Source organism: Oncorhynchus kisutch, unplaced genomic scaffold (assembly GCF_002021735.2).
Source record: "Oncorhynchus kisutch isolate 150728-3 unplaced genomic scaffold, Okis_V2 scaffold3960, whole genome shotgun sequence".
NCBI classification, from domain to species: Eukaryota; Metazoa; Chordata; class Actinopteri; order Salmoniformes; family Salmonidae; genus Oncorhynchus; species Oncorhynchus kisutch.
In genome coordinates this window covers 239,751-255,412 of record NW_022265905.1, presented here as the reverse complement: position 1 = coordinate 255,412, position 15,662 = coordinate 239,751, and the positions used below count along the sequence as shown (strand labels likewise).

The 15,662-nt window shown below is 43.5% G+C and overlaps 1 protein-coding gene across 1 annotated transcript in view; it reads right to left on the bottom strand.

Annotated features, from left to right (window-relative positions):
- The window catches only part of LOC109876996 (condensin complex subunit 3-like), a 55,091-nt gene that overhangs the window by 24,705 nt on the left and 14,724 nt on the right, over positions 1 to 15,662 (bottom strand). Inside the window, 6 exon segments of the mRNA XM_031821308.1 lie at positions 8,597 to 8,707; positions 9,098 to 9,286; positions 12,302 to 12,356; positions 12,358 to 12,389; positions 12,496 to 12,619; positions 14,259 to 14,399. Of these exon segments, the coding sequence (XP_031677168.1) occupies positions 8,597 to 8,707; positions 9,098 to 9,286; positions 12,302 to 12,356; positions 12,358 to 12,389; positions 12,496 to 12,619; positions 14,259 to 14,399 (652 nt within the window).

Sequence of the window (15,662 nt, the reverse complement as noted above, 5' to 3'; positions counted from 1 at the left end):
GATAGCTGACATGATGGATCCTATACATTAGATTAGACAGTATAGTACCAGAGAGGAGAGGATAGCTGACATGATGGATCCTATACAATTAGATTAGACAGTATAGTACCAGAGAGGAGAGGATAGCTGACATGATGGATCCTATACATTAGATTAGACAGTATAGTACCAGAGAGGAGAGGATAGCTGACATGGATGGATCCTATACATTAGATTAGACAGTATAGTACCAGAGAGGATAGCTGACATGTGGATCCTATACATTAGATTAGACAGTATAGTACCAGAGAGGAGAGGATAGCTTGACATGATGGATCCTATACATTAGATTAGAACAGTATAGTACCAGAGAGAGAAGCTGACATGATGGATCCTATACATTAGATTAGACAGTATAGTACCAGAGGGAGAGGATAGCTGACTGATGGATCCTATACATTAGATTAGACAGTATAGTACCAGAGAGGAGAGGATAGCTGACATGATGGATCCTATACATTAGATTAGACAGTATAGTACCAGAGAGGAGAGGATAGCTGACATGATGGATCCTATACATTAGATTAGACAGTATAGTACCAGAGAGGAGAGGATAGCTGACATGATGGATCCTATACATTAGATTAGACAGTATAGTACAGAGAGGAGAGGATAGCTGACATGATGGATCCTATACATTAGATTAGACAGTATAGTACCAGAGAGGAGGATAGCTGACATGATGGATCCTATACATTAGATTAGACAGTATAGTACCAGAGAGGAGAGGATAGCTGACATGATGGATCCTATACATTAGATTAGACAGTATAGTACCAGAAGAGGAGAGGATAGCTGACATGATGGATCCTATACATTAGATTAGACAGTATAGTACCAGAGAGGAGAGGATAGCTGACATGATGGATCCTATACATTAGATTAGACAGTATAGTACCAGAGAGGGAGAGGATAGCTGACATGATGGATCCTATACATTAGATTAGACAGTATAGTACCAGAGAGGAGAGGATAGCTGACATGATGGATCCTATACATTAGATTAGACAGTATAGTACCAGAGAGGAGAGGATAGCTGACATGATGGATCCTATACATGTCTCTTATACACATCTAGATGTGTATAAGAGACAGTATAGTACCAGAGAGGAGAGGATAGCTGACATGATGGATCCTATACATTAGATTAGACAGTATAGTACAGAGAGGAGAGGATAGCTGACATGATGGATCCTATACATTAGATTAGACAGTATAGTACCAGAGAGGAGAGGATAGCTGACATGATGGATCCTATACATTAGATTAGACAGTATAGTACCAGAGAGGAGAGGATAGCTGACATGATGGATCCTATACATTAGATTAGACAGTATAGTACCAGAAGAGGATAGCTGACATGATGGATCCTATACATTAGATTAGACAGTATAGTACCAGAGAGGATAGCTGACATGATGGATCCTATACATTAGATTAGACAGTATAGTACCAGAGAGGATAGGATAGCTGACATGATGGATCCTTATACATTAGATTAGACAGTATAGTACCAGAGAGGAGAGGATAGCTGACATGATGGATCCTATACATTAGATTAGACAGTATAGTACCAGAGAGGAGAGGATAGCTGACATGATGGATCCTATACATTAGATTAGACAGTATAGTTACCAGAGAGGATAGCTGACATGATGGATCCTATACATTAGATTAGACAGTATAGTACCAGAGAGGAGAGGATAGCTGACATGATGGATCCTATACATTAGATTAGACAGTATAGTACCAGAGAGGAGAGGATAGCTGACATGATGGATCCTATACATTAGATTAGACAGTAATAGTACCAGGAGGAGGATAGCTGACATGATGGATCCTATACATTAGATTAGACAGTATAGTACCAGAGAGGAGAGGATAGCTGACATGATGGATCCTATACATTAGATTAGACAGTATAGTACCAGAGAGGAGAGGATAGCTGACATGATGGATCCTATACATTAGATTAGACAGTATAGTACCAGAAGAGGAGAGGATAGCTGACATGATGGATCCTATACATTAGATTAGACAGTTATAGTACCAGAGAGGAGAGGATAGCTGACATGAATGGATCCCTATACATTAGATTAGACAGTATAAGTACCAGAGAGGAGAGGATAGCTGACATGATGGATCCTATACATTAGATTAGACAGTATAGTACCAGAGAGGAGAGGATAGCTGACATGATGGATCCTATACATTAGATTAGACAGTATAGTACCAGAGAGGAGAGGATAGCTGACATGATGGATCCTATACATTAGATTAGACAGTATAGTACCAGAGAGGAGAGGATAGCTGACATGATGGATCCTATACACTTAGATTAGACAGTATAGTACCAGAGAGAAGGATAGCTGACATGATGGATCCTATACATTAGATTAGACAGTAATAGTACCAGAGAGGAGAGGATAGCTGACATGATGGATCCTATACATTAGATTTAGACAGTATAGTACCAGAGAGAGGATAGCTGACATGATGGATCCTATACATTAGATTAGACAGTATAGTACCAGAGAGGAGAGGATAGCTGACATGATGGATCCTATACATTAGATTAGACAGTATAGTACCAGAGAGGAGAGGATAGCTGACATGATGGATCCTATACATTAGATTAGACAGTATAGTACCAGAGAGGAGAGGATAGCTGACATGATGGATCCTATACATTAGATTAGACAGTATAGTACCAGAGAGGAGAGGATAGCTGACATGATGGATCCTATACATTAGATTAGACAGTATAGTACCAGAGAGAGGATAGCTGACATGATGGATCCTATACATTAGATTAGACAGTATAGTACCAGAGGAGAGGATAGCTGACATGATGGATCCTATACATTAGATTAGACAGTATAGTACCAGAGAGAGGATAGCTGACATGATGGATCCTATACATTAGATTAGACAGTATAGTACCAGAGAGGAGGATAGCTGACATGATGGATCCTATACATTAGATTAGACAGTATAGTACCAGAGAGGAGAGGATAGCTGACATGATGGATCCTATACATTAGATTAGACAGTATAGTACCAGAGAGGAGAGGATAGCTGACATGATGGATCCTATACATTAGATTAGACAGTATAAGTACCAGAGAGGAGAGGATAGCTGACATGATGGATCCTATACATTAGATTAGACAGTAATAAGTACCAGAGAGGATAAGCTGACATGATGGATCCTATACATTAGATTAGACAGTATAGAACAGAGAGGATAGCTGACATGATGGGATCCTATACATTAGATTAGACAGTATAGTACCAGAGAGGATAGCTTGACATGATGGATCCTATACATTAGATTAGACAGTATAGTACCAGAGAGGAGAGGATAGCTGACATGATGGATCCTATACATTAGATTAACAGTATAGTACCGAGAGAGGAAGATAGCTGACATGATGGATCCTATACATTAGATTAGACAGTATAGTACCGAGAGGAGAGGATAGCTGACATGATGGATCCTATACATTAGATTAGACAGTATAGTACCAGAGAGGAGAGGATAGCTGACATGATGGATCCTATACATTAGATTAGACAGTATAGTACCAGAGAGGAGAGGATAGCTGACATGATGGATCCTATACATTAGATTAGACAGTATAGTACCAGAGAGGAGAGGATAGCTGACATGATGGATCCTATACATTAGATTAGACAGTATAGTACCAGAAGGAGAGGATAGCTGACATGATGGATCCTATACATTAGATTAGACAGTATAGTACCAGAGAGGAGAGGATAGCTGACATGATGGATCCTATACATTAGATTAGACAGTATAGTACCAGAGAGAGGGATAGCTGACATGATGGATCCTATACATTAGATTAGACAGTATAGTACCAGAGAGGATAGGATAGCTGACATGATGGATCCTATACATTAGATTAGACAGTATAGTACCAGAGAGGAGAGGATAGCTGACATGATGGATCCTATACATTAGATTAGACAGTATAGTACCAGAGAGGAGAGGATAGCTGACATGATGGATCCTATACATTAGATTAGACAGTATAGTACCAGAGAGGGAGAGGATAGCTGACATGATGGATCCTATACATTAGATTAGACAGTATAGTACCAGAGAGAGAGGATAGCTGACATGATGGATCCTATACATTAGATTAGACAGTATAGTACCAGAGAGGAGGATAGCTGACATGATGGATCCTATACATTAGATTAGACAGTATAGTACCAGAGAGAGGAGGATAGCTGACATGATGGATCCTATACATTAGATTAGACAGTATAGTACCAGAGGAGGATAGCTGACATGATGGATCCTATACATTAGGATTAGACAGTATAGTACCAGAGAGGAGAGGATAGCTGACCATGAGGATCCTATACATTAGATTAGACAGTATAGTACCAGAGAGGAGAGGATAGCTGACATGATGGATCCTATACATTAGATTAGACAGTATAGTACCAGAGAGATAGGATAGCTGACATGATGGATCCTATACATTAGATTAGACAGTATAGTACCAGAGAGGAGGATAGCTGACATGATGGATCCTATACATTAGATTAGACAGTATAGTACCAGAGAGGAGAGGATAGCTGACATGATGGATCCTATACATTAGATTAGACAGTATAGTACCAGAGAGGAGAGGATAGCTGACATGATGGATCCTATACATTAGATTAGACAGTATAGTACCAGAGAGGAGAGGATAGCTGACATGATGGATCCTATAATTAGAATTAGACAGTATAGTACCAGAGAGGATAGCTGACATGATGGATCCTATACATTAGATTAGACAGTATAGTACCAGAGAGGAGAGGATAGCTGACATGATGGATCCTATACATTAGATTAGACAGTATAGTACCAGAGAGGAGAGGATAGCTGACATGATGGATCCTATACATTAGATTAGACAGTATAGTACCAGAGAGGATAGCTGACATGATGGATCCTATACATTAGATTAGACAGTAAGTACCAGAGAGGAGAGGATAGCTGACATGATGGATCCTATACATTAGATTAGACAGTATAGTACCAGAGAGGATAGCTGACATGATGGATCCTATACATTAGATTAGACAGTATAGTACCAGAGAGGAGATAGCTGACATGATGGATCCTATACATTAGATTTAGACAGTATAGTACCAGAGAGGAGAGGATAGCTGACATGGTGGATCCTATACATTAGATTAGACAGTATAGTACCAGAGAGGAGAGGATAGCTGACATGATGGATCCTATACATTAGATTAGACAGTATAGTACCAGAGAGGAGAGGATAGCTGACATGATGGATCCTATACATTAGATTAGACAGTATAGTACCAGAGAGGATAGCTGACATGATGGATCCTATACATAGATTAGACAGTATAGTACCAGAGAGGAGAGGATAGCTGACATGATGGATCCCTATACATTAGATTTAGACAGTATAGTACCAGAGAGGAGAGGATAGCTGACATGATGGATCCTATACATTAGATTAGACAGTATAGTACCAGAGAGGAGAGGATAGCTGACATGATGGATTCCTATACATTAGATTAGACAGTATAGTACCAGAGAGGAGAGGATAGCTGACATGATGGATCCTATACATTAGATTAGACAGTATAGTACCAGAGAGGAGAGGATAGCTGACATGATGGATCCTATACATTAGATTAGACAGTATAGTACCAGAGAGGAGAGGATAGCTGACATGATGGATCCTATACATTAGATTAGACAGTATAGTACCAGAGAGGAGAGGATAGCTGACATGATGGATCCTATACATTAGATTAGACAGTATAGTACCAGAGAGGAGAGGATAGCTGACATGATGGATCCTATACATTAGATTAGACAGTATAGTACCAGAGAGGAGAGGATAGCTGACATGATGGATCCTATACATTAGATTAGACAGTATAGTACCAGAGAGGAGGATAGCTGACATGATGGATCCTATACATTAGATTAGACAGTATAGTACCAGAGAGGAGAGGATAGCTGACATGATGGATCCTATACATTAGATTAGACAGTATAGTACCAGAGAGGATAGCTGACATGATGGATCCTATACATTAGATTAGACAGTATAGTACCAGAGAGGAGAGGATAGCTGACATGATGGATCCTATACATTAGATTAGACAGTATAGTACCAGAGAGGAGAGGATAGCTGACATGATGGATCCTATACATTAGATTAGACAGTATAGTACCAGAGAGGAGGATAGCTGACATGATGGATCCTATACATTAGATTAGACAGTATAGTACCAGAGAGGAGAGGATAGCTGACATGATGGATCCTATACATTAGATTAGACAGTATAGTACCAGAGAGGAGAGGATAGCTGACATGATGGATCCTATACATTAGATTAGACAGTATAGTACCAGAGAGGAGAGGATAGCTGACATGATGGATCCTATACATTAGATTAGACAGTATAGTACCAGAGAGGAGAGGATAGCTGACATGATGGATCCTATACATTAGATTAGACAGTATAGTACCAGAGAGGATAGCTGACATGATGGATCCTATACATTAGATTAGACAGTATAGTACCAGAGAGGATAGCTGACATGATGGATCCTATACATTAGATTAGACAGTATAGTACCAGAGAGGAGAGGATAGCTGACATGATGGATCCTATACATTAGATTAGACAGTATAGTACCAGAGAGGAGAGGATAGCTGACATGATGGATCCTATACATTAGATTAGACAGTATAGTACCAGAGAGGAGAGGATAGCTGACATGATGGATCCTATACATTAGATTAGACAGTATAGTACCAGAGAGGAGAGGATAGCTGACATGATGGATCCTATACATTAGATTAGACAGTATAGTACCAGAGAGGAGAGGATAGCTGACATGATGGATCCTATACATTAGATTAGACAGTATAGTACCAGAGAGGAGAGGATAGCTGACATGATGGATCCTATACATTAGATTAGACAGTATAGTACCAGAGAGGAGAGGATAGCTGACATGATGGATCCTATACATTAGATTAGACAGTATAGTACCAGAGAGGATAGCTGACATGATGGATCCTATACATTAGATTAGACAGTATAGTACCAGAGAGGATAGCTGACATGATGGATCCTATACATTAGATTAGACAGTATAGTACCAGAGAGAGAGGAGCGGATAGCTGGACATGAATGGGATCCTTCATACATTTAGATAGACAGTATAGGTACCAGAGCAGGATGAGGGATAGCTGACATTGATGGATCCTATAACATTAGATTAGACAGTATAGTACAGAGAGGAGAGGATCAGCTAGGACATGATGGATCCTATACATTAGATTAGGACAGTATAGTACCAGGAGAGAGAGGATAGCTGACATGGTGGATCCTATACATTAGATTAGACAGTATAGTACCAGAGAGGAGAGGATAGCTGACATGATGGATCCTATACATTAGATTAGACAGTATAGTACCAGAGAGGAGAGGATAGCTGACATGATGGATCCTATACATTAGATTAGACAGTATAGTACCAGAGAGGATAGCTGACATGATGGATCCTATACATTAGATTAGACAGTATAGTACCAGAGAGGAGAGGATAGCTGACATGATGGATCCTATACATTAGATTAGACAGTATAGTACCAGAGAGGAGAGGATAGCTGACATGATGGATCCTATACATTAGATTAGACAGTATAGTACCAGAGAGGATAGCTGACATGGTGGATCCTATACATTAGATTAGACAGTATAGTACCAGAGAGGATAGCTGACATGGTGGATCCTATACATTAGATTAGACAGTATAGTACCAGAGAGGAGAGGATAGCTGACATGATGGATCCTATACATTAGATTAGACAGTATAGTACCAGAGAGGAGAGGATAGCTGACATGATGGATCCTATACATTAGATTAGACAGTATAGTACCAGAGAGGAGAGGATAGCTGACATGATGGATCCTATACATAGATTAGACAGTATAGTACCAGAGAGGATAGCTGACATGATGGATCCTATACATTAGATTAGACAGTATAGTACCAGAGAGGAGAGGATAGCTGACATGGTGGATCCTATACATTAGATTAGACAGTATAGTACCAGAGAGGAGAGGATAGCTGACATGATGGATCCTATACATTAGATTAGGACAGTATAGTACCAGAGAGGATAGCTGACATGATGGATCCTATACATTAGATTAGGACAGTATAGTACCAGAGAGGATAGCTGACCTGATGGATCCTATACATTAGATTAGACAGTATAGTACCAGAGAGGAGAGGATAGCTGACATGGTGGATCCTATACATTAGTTTAGACAGTATAGTACCAGAGAGGAGAGGATAGCTGACATGATGGATCCTATACATTAGTTTTAGACAGTATAGTACCAGAGAGGAGAGGATAGCTGACATGATGGATCCTATACATTAGTTTAGACAGTATAGTACCAGAGAGGAGAGGATAGCTGACATGGTGGATCCTATACATTAGATTAGACAGTATAGTACCAGAGAGGAGAGGATAGCTGACATGGTGGGACCGATCCTCGTCTTGATGTTCATCTGTTTCAGCAGCTCAACACACATGGTCAGACAGCGCAGGAGAGTCTCTGGGTCAGTCTGACAGAGAGAACACAGCATTTATTTATGGAGACAATAACGTGTCTGTACCTTCTCCATGTCTCTGTCTCGTTGTCGTCCTGCTGTGTGATTCTGTGGTGTGTGTGTATTTCCATGGTGTGTGTGTGTGTGTGATTCCGTGGTGTGTGTGTGTGTGATTCCGTGGTGTGTATATGTGTGTGTAATTCCATGGTGTGTGTGTGTGTGTGATTCCGTGGTGTGTGTGCGTGTGTGATTCCGTGGTGTGTGTGTGTGTGTGATTCCGTGGTGTGTGTGTCTGTACCTTCTCCATGCGTGTCTCTGTCTCCTTGTCGTCCTGCTGTGATTCCATGGTGTGTGTGGTTCCGTGGTGTGTGTGTGTGTGGTTCCATGGTGTGTGTGTGTCTGTACCTTCTCCATGCGTGTCTCTGTCTCCTTGTCGTCCTGCTGTGTGTTCTCCTCCTGCAGGATGTTGTTCCTCAGGTTCTCCAGGTCAGTTATAGAGTCCTTCAGCTCCGCTGCTCTGTTGAACTCCTGGTTACTGATACACTCCTCTAAGGCCTGTTTAGCTTCCAGGATACCAACTTTCACCTCCGCTAGCTGAAGGAGAGAGGAGAGAGAGAGAGACAGAGAGAGAGAGAGACAGAAGGAGAGAGGAGAGAGAGAGGAAGAGAGAGGGAGAGAGAGAGAGAGAGAGAGAGGGAGAGAGGTTACAGACCGTAAAGAGCTTCTGGACATCGGAACAGCGACCACTGACCTCCATTTGGAGTTTATACCTGCCCCCCGAGGTAGAATAGCTCATGATAAGCTGTAGACCACATTATTTACCAAGAGAGTTTATACCTGACTAATAACATCAGATTACCAAACACCTGACTAATAACATCAGATTACCAAAACACCTGACTAATAACATCAGATTACCAAACACCTGACTAATAACATCAGATTACCAAGCACCTGACTAATAACATCAGATTACCAAACACCTGACTAATAACATCAGATTACCAAACACCTGACTAATAACATTGATTACCAAGCACCTGACTAATAACATTTGATTACCAAGCACCTGACTAATAACATTTGATTACCAAGCACCTGACTAATAACATTTGATTACCAAGCACCTGACTAATAACATCAGATTACCAAACACCTGACTAATAACATTTGATTACCAAGCACCTGACTAATAACATCTGATTGGATTACCAAGCACCTGACTAATAACATCAGATTACCAAACACCTGACTAATAACATCTGATTGGATTACGAAACACCTGACTAATTACATTTGATTGGATTACGAAACACCTGACTAATTACATTTGATTTGATTACGAAACACCTGACTAATAACATCTGATTGGATTACCAAGCACCTGACTAATAACATCAGATTACCAAACACCTGACTAATAACATCAGATTACCAAGCACCTGACTAATAACATCAGATTACCAAACACCTGACTAATAACATTTGATTGGATTACCAAACACCTGACTAATAACATTTGATTACCAAACACCTGACTAATAACATCAGATTACCAAACACCTGACTAATAACATCAGATTACCAAACACCTGACTAATAACATCTGATTACCAAACACCTGACTAATAACATCAGATTACCAAACACCTGACTAATAACATCAGATTACCAAGCAACCCGGACTAATAACATCAGATTACCAACACCTGACTAATAACATCAGATTACCAAACACCTGACTAATAACATCAGATTACCAAACACCTGACTAATAACATCAGATTACCAAGCACCTGACTAATAACATTTGATTGGTTTACACCAAACACCTGACTAATTACATTGATTGGGATTAGACTCTAGGATACAACCTTCACCTCAGCTAACTGGAAGGAGAGAGGAGAGGATTGAGGATTAGATAGAGAAGAGAGAAGGAGAGGGGTAGGTATGGAAAGAGGGAAGGAGGATTAGATAGAGAAGAGGTAAGGAGAGAGGAAGGGGGGAAGAGGAGAGAGAGGGAGGGATGGAAAGAGAGAAGAGGAGAGGAGGGAAGAGGAGAGGGGGAGAGGGAGGGAAGAGGAGAGGGGGAAAAGAGAGAAGAGGAGAGGAGGGAAGAGGAGAGGGGGAGAGGATGGAAAGAGAGAAGAGGAGAGGAGGGAAGAGGAGAGAGGGAGGAAAGAGGAGAGAGAGGGAGAGGATGGAAGAGAGGAGAGGAGGGAAAAGGAGAGAGAGGGAGAGGATGGAGAGAGGAGAGGAGGGAAAAGGAGAGAGGAGGGAGAGGATGGAAAGAGGGAAGAGGAGAGATGGAGAGGATGGAAAGAGGGAAGAGGAGAGGAGGGAAGAGGAGAGAGGATGGAAAGAGGGAAGAGGAGAGAGGGAGGATGGAAAGAGGGAAGAGGAGAGAGGGAGAGGATGGAAAGAAATGAGAGAGAGGAAAGAGGAGAGAGAGGGCGAGGATGGAGAGAGGAGAGGAGGGAAAAGGAGAGAGAGGGAGAGGATGGAAAGAGGGAAAAGGAGAGAGAGGGAGAGGATGGAGGAAAGAGGGAAGAGGAGAGATGGAGAGGATGGAAAAGAGGAAGAGGAGAGAGGGAGAGGATGGAAAGAGGAAGAGGAGAGGGGAGAGGATGGAACGAGGGAAGAGGAGAGAGGGAGAGGATGGAAAGAAATGAGAGAGAGGAAAGAGGAGAGAGAGGGAGAGGATGGAGAGAGGAGAGGAGGGAAAAAGGAGAGGAGGGAGAGGAGGGAAAAGGAGAGAGAGGGAGAGGAGGGAAAAGGAGAGAGAGGAGGAGGATGGAGAGAGGAGAGGAGAGGAGAGGAGAGGAGAGGAGAGGAGAGGCGAGGAGAGGAGAGGAGAGGAGAGGAGAGGAGAGGAGAGGAGAGGAGAGGAGAGGAGAGGAGAGGAGAGGAGAGGAGAGAGGGGGAGAGGAGAGGAGAGAGGATGAAAAGAGAGAGGGAGAGGATGAAAAGAGAGAAGAGGAGAGAGAGAGGGAGAGGATGAAAAGAGAGAAGAGGAGAGAGAGGGAGAGGATGAAAGAGAGAAGAGGAGAGAGAGGGAGAGGATGGAAAGAGAGAAGAGGATGAGAGGGAGAGGATGGAAAGAGAGAAGAGGAGAGAGGGAGAGGATGGAAAGAGAGAAGAGGAGAGAGGGAGAGGATGGAAAGAGAGAAGAGGAGAGAGGGAGAGGATGGAAAGAGAGAAGAGGAGAGAGGGAGAGGATGGAAAGAGAGAAGAAGGAGAGAGGAGAGGATGGAAAGAGAGAAGAGGAGGAGAGGGAGAGGATGGAAGAGAGAAGAGGAGAGAGGGAGAGGATGGAGAGGAGAGGAGAGGATGGAGAGAGGAGAGAAGAGGAGAGAGAGGTAGAGGATGGAAGAGGGAAGAGGAGAGAGAGGGAAGAGGAGAGAGAGGGAAGAGGAGAGAGAGGGAAGAGGAGAGGGAGAGGTAAAGGAGAGAGAGGGAAGAGGAGAGGTAGAGGAGGGATGGAGGATTAGATAGAGAAGAGGAGAGGTAGAGGATGGAGAGAGAGAAGAGAGAGAGGTAGAGGAGGGATGGAGGATTAGATAGAGAAGAGGAGAGGTAGAGGATGGAGAGATACAGCAGAGCGAATACCTTAACTTGTTTCCTGCGGTTCTCGTTCTCATCCAGTGGCTGTCTGATGACGATGGGGCTCACGCACCTCCGAGATCACCTCCGCCACCTGGTGCACACACACAGGTTAAAACTTTCACTACACCTTTATCTACTGTGAGTGTGTGTGTGTGTGTGTGTGTGTGTGTGTGTGTGTGTGTGTGTGTGTAACCTACGGTCTGAATGCGTCTGTGGTCGTCAGGTATCAGGGTCAGTAGTTTCTCCGTCAGCAGAGAGACCAGAGAGGGAGGAGTCTGAGGCAGGACCAGCATCTCCTGTAACACAGCCACCACACGCTTCCTACACACACACAGAGTTACATGAACACTTTCTGTAGCACCATATACAAGGAGAAAGATAAACCTGATTAACTTCCTGCCCGACTAGACGCACTGTCGTTGAATCATCCAATGGTTGTGTACCACGTTATCGACTGAGTCGTTAGCTGATATGTTAAAGAGATCAGATTACTGTATCATGTGATGTGGTTAGTTGAATCAACCAATGGTTGTGTACCACGTTATCGACTGAGTCGTTAGCTGACATGTTAAAGAGATCAGATTACTACATCATCTGATGTTATAAATATCTATCCAGGCGTCTGTTATGTAGTCAAGCACAAACTCAACCACTGATGGCTACATTACCTCCCCCAACCATCCTCTACTCCTCCACCTCTCTCACCCATCACCCCCCCTACTCCACCTCTCTCACCCATCCCCTCCTCCCATCACCCCCTTCTCCACCTCTCACCCATCCATCCCCTACTCCTCCACCTCTCTCACCCATCCCCTCCTCCCATCACCCCCTTCTCCACCTCTCACCCATCCATCCCCTCCTCCTCCACCTCTCTCACCCATCACCCCCCCTACTCCACCTCTCTCACCCATCCCCTCCTCCAATCACCCCCTCCTCCACCTCTCTCACCCATCACCCCCCCTACTCCACCTCTCTCACCCCCTTCTCCACCTCTCACCCATCCATCCCCTCCTCCTCCACCTCTCTCACCCATCCCTTCCTCCCATCACCCCCTTCTCCACCTCCCTCACCCATCCATCCCCTCCTCCCATCCCCTACTCCTCCACCTCCCTCACCCATCACCCCCCCTACTCCACCTCTCACCCCCTACTCCACCTCTCTCACCCATCACCCCCCCTACTCCACCTCTCTCACCCATCCCCTCCTCCCATCACCCCCTTCTCCACCTCTCACCCATCCATCCCCTCCTCCTCCACCTCTCTCACCCATCACCCCCCTACTCCACCTCTCACCCATCCCCTCTTCCCATCACCCCCTCCTCCACCTCTCTCACCCATCACCCCCCCTACTCCACCTCTCTCACCCATCCCCTCCTCCCATCACCCCCTTCTCCACCTCTCACCCATCCATCCCCTCCTCCCATCCCCTACTCCTCCACCTCCCTCACCCATCACCCCCCCTACTCCACCTCTTACCCATCCCCCCTCCTCTCACCCATCCATCCCCTCCACCTCTCACCCATCCATCCCCTCCTCCACCATCCCCTCCACCTCTCTCACCCATCCATCCCCTCCTCCACCTCACACCCATCTATCCCCTCCACCTCTCACCCATCCCCTCCCCCCACCCCCCCTCACCCATCCCCCCCCTCTCACCCACCACCCCCCCTCTCACCCATCCATCCCCTCCACCTCTCTCACCCATCCCCTCCTCCCATCACCCCCTTCTCCACCTCTCACCCATCCATCCCCTCCTCCCATCCCCTACTCCTCCACCTCCCTCACCCATCCCCCCCCTCTCACCCACCACCCCCCCTCTCACCCATCCATCCCCTCCACCTCTAACCCATCCATCCCCTCCCCCTCTCCCCCATCCCCTCCTCCACCTCTCTCACATTTCCTCCTCCACCCCCCCCCCCTCTCACCCATCCCCCCCTCTCTCACCCATCCCCCCCTCTCACCTTCCTCCCTCTTCATTGGTATCCAGACAGCCGGTGAGGTGGATGAGTTGTTGAGAGATGAACTCTTTAGTCATCACCAGCTCCAGCTGAGCAAAGTCTCCTTTCTGCTCTTCAGACAGCACTGGGACACACTTCACATACCTGGTATTACCCAGTAATAACAGTTACCATACCTGGTATTACCCAGTAATAACAGTTACCATACCTGGTATTACCCAGTAATAACAGTTACCATACCTGGTATTACCCAGTAATAACAGTTACCATACCTGGTATTACCCAGTAATAACAGTTACCATACCTGGTATTACCCAGTAATAACAGTTACCATACCTGGTATTACCCAGTAATAACAGTTACCATACCTGGTATTACCCAGTAATAACAGTTACCATACCTGGTATTACCCAGTAATAACAGTTACCATACCTGGTATTACCCAGTAATAACAGTTACCATACCTGGTATTACCCAGTAATAACAGTTACCATACCTGGTATTACCCAGTAATAACAGTTACCATACCTGGTATTACCCTGTAATAAGAGTTAACGCTTCATATACCTGGTATTACACAGTAATAACCCTTCATATACCTGGTATTACACAGTAATAAGAGTTAACGCTTCATATACCTGGTATTACACAGTAATAACACTTCATATACCTGGTATTACACAGTTATAACGCTTCATATACCTGGTATTACACAGTAATAAGAGTTAACGCTTCATATACCTGGTATTACACAGTAATAACACTTCATATACCTGGTATTACACAGTTATAACACTTCATATACCTGGTATTACACAGTAATAAGAGTTAACGCTTCATATACCTGGTATTACACAGTAATAAGAGTTAACGCTTCATATACCTGGTATTACACAGTTATAACACTTCATATACCTGGTATTACACAGTAATAGTTATAACGCTTCATATACCTGGTATTACACAGTAATAACCCTTCATATACCTGGTATTACACAGTAATAAGAGTTAACGCTTCATATACCTGGTATTACACAGTAATAACACTTCATATACCTGGTATTACACAGTTATATACCTGGTATTACACAGTAATAACACTTCATATACCTGGTATTACACAGTTATAACACTTCATATACCTGGTATTACACAGTAATAAGAGTTAACGCTTCATATACCTGGTATTACACAGTTATAACACTTCATATACCTGGTATTACACAGTAATAAGAGTTAACGCTTCATATACCTGGTATTACACAGTAATAACCCTTCATATACCTGGTATTACACAGTTATAACGCTTCATATACCTGGTATTACACAGTAATAACACTTCATATACCTGGTATTACACAGTAATAACACTTCATATACCTGGTATTACACAGTAATAAGAGTTAA